Below are 7,951 nucleotides of genomic sequence, written 5' to 3'. Positions count from 1 at the left end.
TGAACTGCTACCATCTGGTAACATGGATGGCACACCACAAATAGATTCTGGGGTTGTGCATTGTGTCCTAGTGTGAACGGCATCCTGAAAGGTTTCCGCTGGACATAAGTAAGAGATAGTTATCGCATGATCCAGGCAGTAAGCTTACATGGTAAACGACATACGAATTATTGCCGAGCATGGCAAGCTATATTTAAATGGTTCAAAGCAGCATCAGCCAAAAAGAAATTAAAATGGTAAGATGAAACTAGGGATGTAAGTGGCAAATAAACGACATCCGCCAGTCCCATCTAGTTAGTTTTTGCTAGCTCCCTCGTTCATTTTCCTCAAAAACAAAAACTCTTTTGAACTATCATACCACTTGTGGACTTTAATCGGGATTAAACAGGACCCAGTTGACATCCCTAGTTGAAAGGGAGTGTACCACCGCTATATTTAAGTTGCCAAGGCATCTAAGCAGTTCAACTAATCTGAGAAAGCACTTAACAGTGTGGCCTCATATAAACTACGAAGACAGTCTTGTGATAAAGTTTAGAGGAAAAGTTAAGGACTCAAATGAACAAGGCATGCATTTCTTTACGATAGTACAGCAGGCACTGCTGACATATTGGCCAACTCAGGTATAGCCTAACAAGTAACAAACAAGCATTCGAATCAAGCAATACAGCAAAGCAGACAACTGAACTATTTGTAATTCTGTAGGATTAAGGTTGAGGGCACAAGCCAAGAAAGAAGCCCACACGCATTACATTTCACATGTACTAAAACACACTGGCTTACCATATGTTGTTGTGAAGCCTCGTTGCTGATGCAATGTTCTTTGAAGATATCGTCGGCATCCCATGGTTGCAAATCTAGTTGTAGTTTATTCTGCACCCTCTATTTAGGTAAAATTAATTTTAATCACATGCACTGGTTCGAATTGATCATTAATGGTTCATCTAAACTAATGAAAGAAGGGTGTGTCACTACTAGGGAAAACCCTAGTAGTAGCATGGGTTTTGAGGCTATCAGCGGCGCGGGCAGCCGCGCTACCAATAAGGCGCTACAACTAACTGTTAGTAGTAGCGTGGTCTGTACCCGCGCTACTACTATTGACTACATCAGCAGCGCTTTTCCGGGACGCGCTACTATTAGTTAGCTGTAGCGATTTCCTAGCCCCGCGCTACTGCTATATCTTTCATCATTTCCACCCCGTTTCAGCTTCAATAAACTGCAATTTCCAGATTTTAGGTACTACTAGATATCAAGTTCATAAAGCAGTATAGGTACTAGCTAGTATTCCCTCGGTTCCAAATTACTCGTTGTGGTTTTACTGCATCCTCAGTATTGTTATCTAGTACTCCCTCATATTTGAACTAAAACCACGACGAGTAATTTGGAACCGAGGGAGTACTAGATAACAATTTCATATATACTCAACATGCATCCTCAAGCAGTACTAGGTGATATCGACGACGATCATCATATGTAGTTCTAGATGATATCAACGACGATCATCATATGTAGTTTTACATGATATCGACGACAATCATCATATGTAGTTCTAGATGATATAGCCACACACACATGTAGTTCTAGATGATATCGACGATGATCATCATCCTTAAGCCTGGGCGGTGGGTGTTCCTGATAGTAATTAGGATGGCTTGTCCAACACGAAGATTCTTGCCAACGAGGAATCTCTTCCACCCAACCAAGTTTAAGTGCGTGCGACCGTCTGTGTCCATGCGGTAAGTACAGGTGGTGACGGAGCCCCTTGCGGTAAGGCGTAGTCCAGCTGAGCCTTGTTCATCAGGCTCAATACCACAACTCACAGATAGGTTCTTTGGCAATTTCTGAATAAGAAAAATATATCAATTAATAAATAGCCTCCCACATACTCTTGCAAATATATTTCTATTAAGTCTAGATTTCTACACTATCAAAAGACACAGTACTATGCATTTGTACTAACTAATCATAAATTCTACTAATAAGTATATATGGATTATCTACACAATTAATAGTTCCTTGGATTCTACACCAATAAGAGCATGTGATCAGACTCTACACTAAAACATATCATCGACTGGATTTCACAAAGCATATCATTGGACTCTACACTAAGCATATCATCGGATTCACTAAGCATATCATTGAATAATTTGCATTTGTAAGTATAACAATAAAGCATATATATATATATATCATCAAATTACTACAGGTAGTACGTATAACATACCATTTCATGCCGATCGACCATGGTACTTGTCAGGCGGGTCACGAATGGCACCCCGACAAAGTCATCACGTGGCGGAATTATGTCCCATAGGTTGCACACCTCCTCCTCGCTTAGCCTCATTCTTTGAGCTATGATGGCTTCACGAAGTGGGTTCTCATCATCTTCATCGAGTGGGTCCTCATTATCTTCATCATCTTCGTCATCTTCATCATCTTCGTCATCTTCCACCAGGTTGAGATAAATGACAGCCAGCTTGGTTCTTTCTGCTCTGAAGGAGAAGCTGATCAACTCACCACCAGTAAGACGCATGTGGGCAAGGAAACGGGCCCATCCATCTCCTCCAATCTGCGACATATTGCGTCCTTTCTCGACCTCCATAGTGTACGGCCCACCAGGAGCCTCAAATATCACAGTGTCTCCTGTCAGCTTGTTGAATTTCAACCTCACATTGCATGGGACAATCTGTGTAAAAAAAGCACAATGACACAATGCAGTAATTCCAACACTAAAAATAAAATAGTTGCTACATTTCATCTAATTTCTTACCGCCGCATGACGAAAACTCGGCTGGAAGTAGATGCCAAATAGCTTGCCAGTTGCAAGGCTGCTGGCGCACCTTGACTTGCACAGTCGACATAGTGGTGGTGGTGGTGGAGCCATTTTCCTAAAGCAATATGAGAAAAGGATTAATGATTCACTTCACAGGAAAGAAAAACAGTAGCATGTGATATTTTTGGTTCTTCCGCGAGAAGCAATTTTATGGACAAAGCATTTCCGTGGCACCTATTGCCGAAAAAACTTTTCACAAATATCTACCAAATAAGGGTACCACCTACCAAGACATTTCATCTCATTTGGCCCCTATTGCCTAAGATAATTGATTAAAAAACAAGTGACAAATTTAACTAAATTGGCACCTACATTTTGCCAAAAAAATAACTTATTACAAAAAAATAAAAGCATCTACATATCCATGTACAGAAAAAATAACAATAAAATGGTGCATACTAAATCAACTAGCATACTAAATCAACTAAAGCAAAATGTTCTAAATCAACTAGCCTACTAAATCAACTAAATCAACTAGCCTACTAAATCAACTAAATCAAAATGTTCTAAATCAACTAAATCAAAATGTTCTAAATCAAAATGTTCTAAATCAACTAGCCTCGAGGGGTTGTGGATGGAGGAGGGAGGAGGGAGAAGGAGGGGCGACTCGAGGAGGGAGAAGAGAGTAGGACGGAGGAGGAAGACGGAGCGAGGAGGGGCCAGCCGGCGGCGAGTGGAGGGAGGACGGAGGAGGAAGGCGGAGCGAGGAGGGGCCGGCCAGCGGCGACTAGAGGGAGGAGGCCGGTACCGAGTCCAGTGAGGAGGAGGAGGTGGCGGCAGCGCAGACTGGAGGAGGGGCGACGGGGGGAGGACCGGCGTGGGGGGTTGAGGGGCAGATCGAGTGAGAGTGTGAGTGGATCGGATAGATCAGAGGGGGGAGATAGAATGGCTTAGCAGTAGCGCGCTATAGAAGAAGGCGCTACTGCTAAACGACCTAGCAGTAGCGCCTTTCACAAAGTGCGCACTACTGTTATGTGTCAGCATGTAAAAATAGACATCAAAAATACATTGATCATCAATGATCTTTTTGTGTACAATCTGATTTGTCAATATGAGTCCTCACCAGTTTAGGAACTGGTGAAGACTCATATTGCGGCCACAAATTCTACACATAGAGTTCAATGAAGACCAAGTGGTTGTGGAAGTTTGAGAAGTAACATATTTAAGGTGGTACAAACTCTCTTCACGGAGCGAGGTGGGACTAATTTTTTTAGTAAACTTAGTAGTAGCGGTTATGGTGTAAATGCGCTACTCCTATGGTCCGTAGCAGTAGCGCTCTTCAAATTAGCACGCTGCTGCTAGAACTAGCCTCGCGGCGGCATCGTGGCAATTATAACAGTAGCGCGTCTTTGAGAGGGCGCACTACTGATACATTTATTTCAGCAGCGAGTTTTGCGCGCGCTCGCTACTGCTAGTTAGCAGCAGCACCTTATTTTAAAACGCGCTGCTGGTAAGATTCTGTGTATAGGCTTTTCCCTAGTAGTGTGTGCTTACACGACAATATATCTGCTTCACTCTATTTTTATGCTTGTTCGAGGTGCCAGCCCCAAAAAAACAAATATTTTGCTTGATGGGGTTGGCAGCTCCATAATTAATACTCCCTCCGTTCCGAAATGTAAGTCGCTAGGGAATATGTTCCGACCAGGTGAAAATGGGCAAATGGACCTTTATGCCCCCAGTTCAAACTTTGAATCAGCCCGTCTTCTTCCTCGGCGTCTTCCACCTCCGCCTCCATCCCTGCCTTCCACCTCCGCCTCCTCCCCCGCCCTCCACCTCCACCCCTGCCCAGGCGCTCCTCCTCTCCCACGCCCAGGGGCCCCTCCTGGCCCGCGCGTGCCCAGGTGGTGCTCTGCTGCCGCCCGCTGGTGGAGGCGAGCTGGTGCTCTGCTGCCGCCCACTGTTGGAGGCGAGCTGCCGCCTGCACGCGCCCAGGTGTTGTTCCTCCCCACGCACAGGTGCTGCTGCCGCTGAAGTCCTCGCCGCTGGACAGGAGCTGCTCCAGCCGGAGTTCTCAATTTTGCTCGCCTAGGTTCATCTCCTCGCCCAGTACTCGCTCTGCATCTGAGTAAACAATTTGATGATCATAAACTTGTTGTAATCATTTTTCTTGAATAATTGCATGCAGTACAATCTTGGAGTAATACTGAAATTTAACACTGAAACTGAACAGTGAAAGATGAACACTGAGTAGAACATGTACTATCAATACATGTTTGGACCGGTACTGTCAATAGAAAAGATGAACAAGTACTGTCAATTTAGAACAGGTTTGGACCGGTATTGTCAATAGAAAAGATGAACAAGTACTGTCAATTTAGAACAGGTTTGGACTTAGTTTCATCAGTACTCCAAATCAGTGGGAGTATGAATTAACGGGCAGAAATAATTGCTACTCTCATTTAAGGTAAAATTGAGTAGGAATAGGAGTAGGAATATCAGGAGCATGAATATCAGGAAGGAGTACATCATGGCCTTTGAAAATTTTACCCCAGCCTTACTTTGAACTCGATCTCATTTCTGTACTTCATTATTCCCATAAGAGGGTCACTTTCACCTGTAACTTGACATGATCAAGTAAACTGTGCACATGTCTATTTTTATTTGAATCTTCAGAATGTCCAAAATTTTAAACACTATGGTATGACTGAACAATCTAAACTGTTTGACATAATTTGATGTAAATAAAATACTCCAGCCATTCTTAGTATGCAAATCTGTAGTTAGTGCTTCGAAAAAACACTATGGGAAATGACTTGAATGGAGAAATGTTGAGATACCAACCTGCTAGCTGAAAAGTGCAGCATGCCGGCATGAGAATGACTGATACCCTCACACATCTTTTTTCATTAGCCCTTCTTTAAAACAATCTGATGGAAAAAACATTCAAGGTCACAAATCATATTATTGTAGGGCTCATATTTACTGTAGAAGAGAGAAGAGAAAAGAAGAGATCAAGAATATGGAGGGCACAAGAGGAGTATACTACAGTAGCTCTCCTCTTGTTGCAAGTCCTACACTAAAGTACTAAAACTACTGCTTGCAAGTCCTAACATAACAGCAGCAATCATCATCAGTGCTCCAAGTATCCAAGATGGAGTAATTAACAGAAAATGCAAGATAACCTAACAGAGCAAGATGGAGTAATCCAAGAAAATTAATTGAAAATTGCTGAGTAGTGTTGTGTGCAAGTGCAAGTACTCAAAATTTGTTTGAGTAGCAAATCTTGGAGTACGAGAGGACTCCAAGTTAAATGTACTCAAAGCAAATTAAGCAAATGTACTGCCATTAGTTTTCATTCCATTCTGAAAACTACTCCAGTTCACAAATTAAGCAAATCTTGGAGTATTGAAGTACTCCAAGTTAAATGTACTCCAAGCAAATTAAGCAAATGTACTCCAAGAAAATTAAGCAACTGAACTGGAGAAGAAATAAATTCTGAATATGTTCCAATCACAAAAGAACTTGGCAAGTTGTTTTTATTCCATTCTGAATATGTTCCAGTCACAAAAGAACTTGGCAAGTTGTTTTTATTCCATTATGAATATATGTTCCTGACACAAAAGAGTTGGCAATTAGGCGCCCAATTAACTTGGTGATGCATGCTAAACTTAAGAACCATCATCACTTGGTACACACACCAGTTCAGATTACACATGATAATTAATTAGGCGCGGTAACTAATTAACCCCAGCAGCTACCTTAGTTAGGTGCAGTAAAAACTCCTACTGCTACTGCATCTTTACCAACCAAATTCAGTGACAGAGCTACTCCATTTTACTCAAATTCAGTATGCAAAATTAACAGTAATCCATACAGCTGCTTCATACTCCAAATTGCTACTCCAAATTCAGTATACAAAATTCAGTATGCTGCTACTCCAAATTTAGTTTGCAAATTAACAGTAACAGTACTTCAATGGAGTACAGTTGCTACTCCAAATTAACAGTGGGTCCTTGCTAAGCATATTGTTCTCAAATTAACAGTAGAACTCAAATTAGCAGCAGCATTCGTAGGTGACAACACAAAACAGCAGCAACATTCGTACGAGTAGAAAGTGAACACGTACTGGTTCAGATTGAAAGAGCTTAGCTAGCGCAGCTCAAATTGAAAGAGCAGCAGCTCGAAGCAGAGCTCAGCAGCGATAGAGAGTGTAGCTAGCGCCCATCTTGCTGCCGGTCTTCCAGGCCTGGGAGGACTTCTTGCGGCCGCCGATGCGGGGGATGCTGGCGAACTCTTCGTCGGTGAAGGCGGCGTCGTTGCTGGCGTACACTGCGCAAGCGCGGGGGCGAGCAGCGAGCGGGACCCATGGGCGCGGCGGTCGAGGCAGAGGCGGACGCACGAGGCCCCGGCATCGTCGGCGTTCTGGATGAGCTCCCGGCGTCCCGCAGCGCGGTGGTGCCCTCCGGGTAGTTGGCCAGCACCTCGCGGATGCGCCGCACCAGGTCCACCCACAGCCCGAAGTCCTCCAGCAGCATCCCGCCCGGATCCATGTCGCTTCGTCGCCGGCGTCGAAGCACGCGGATCCAACGCCTCCGCCGGCCAGAAGCTCATCGCCGGCGCCTAAAAAATCAAGCTTTTGACCTATGGGTGGTGGATTTCTGGCGGTGGGAGGAAACGGGGTGGCTCGATGGTGCGGAGAAAGAGAGGAAGCGGGGTGGCTTAGCGGTGACGATGGCGAGGAGAGGCCGGCGACGACGGGGATCTGGAGGGGAGCGAGAGAGGGGTGGCCGGGTGGGTGAGAGGGGAACGAGAGAGTGAGCTTGAGTGGGTGAGAGCGAGCGGTGGTGGGAGGGCATTTCTGCAAAGTGAAAAATTCTCGTAGCGTTACGAAATTTACACGTCAAACCCTTAAACGACTTACATTTCGGAACAGAGGAAGTAGAAGCATCAAATTAGTCATGCAACTTGGGAGGATCAAGAACACACAAAAAAAGTAATGAATAGAGGTTCGAAGCAGTGATGTAATAGCCAGCATCAGAAAATGTAGGGTAAAACAAACAAAAAGCAGCAGAACCAAATGCTAGTTTGCTGATGTGTAATTAAGCATATACAACATGAAGCAGTCTGATGGAACCAGCAGGTGGCATCAGAAAAACACCATTATCATAAATATAGCAT

The 7,951-nt window shown here is 44.0% G+C and overlaps 1 protein-coding gene across 1 annotated transcript; it reads right to left on the bottom strand.

Moving 5' to 3' along the window:
- Positions 1 to 1,428: 1,428 nt before the first annotated feature.
- On the bottom strand, positions 1,429 to 7,646 carry LOC109750523 (uncharacterized). Its single transcript, XM_073510833.1, has 5 exons — positions 6,900 to 7,646; positions 5,615 to 5,700; positions 2,771 to 4,894; positions 2,225 to 2,686; positions 1,429 to 1,838 (listed from the first exon to the last, which is right to left on the bottom strand). Exons 3-5 carry the CDS (start codon positions 2,882 to 2,884, stop codon positions 1,578 to 1,580), a joined length of 837 nt encoding a protein of 278 aa, XP_073366934.1. The 5' UTR covers positions 2,885 to 4,894; positions 5,615 to 5,700; positions 6,900 to 7,646; the 3' UTR covers positions 1,429 to 1,577.
- Positions 7,647 to 7,951: the final 305 nt, after the last annotated feature.

The sequence above is a fragment of the Aegilops tauschii genome, chromosome 3, assembly GCF_002575655.3.
Source record: "Aegilops tauschii subsp. strangulata cultivar AL8/78 chromosome 3, Aet v6.0, whole genome shotgun sequence".
NCBI classification, from domain to species: domain Eukaryota; kingdom Viridiplantae; phylum Streptophyta; class Magnoliopsida; order Poales; family Poaceae; genus Aegilops; species Aegilops tauschii.
The sequence above is the reverse complement of the archived record's forward strand: the minus strand, read 5'-3'. Positions and strand labels throughout refer to the sequence as shown.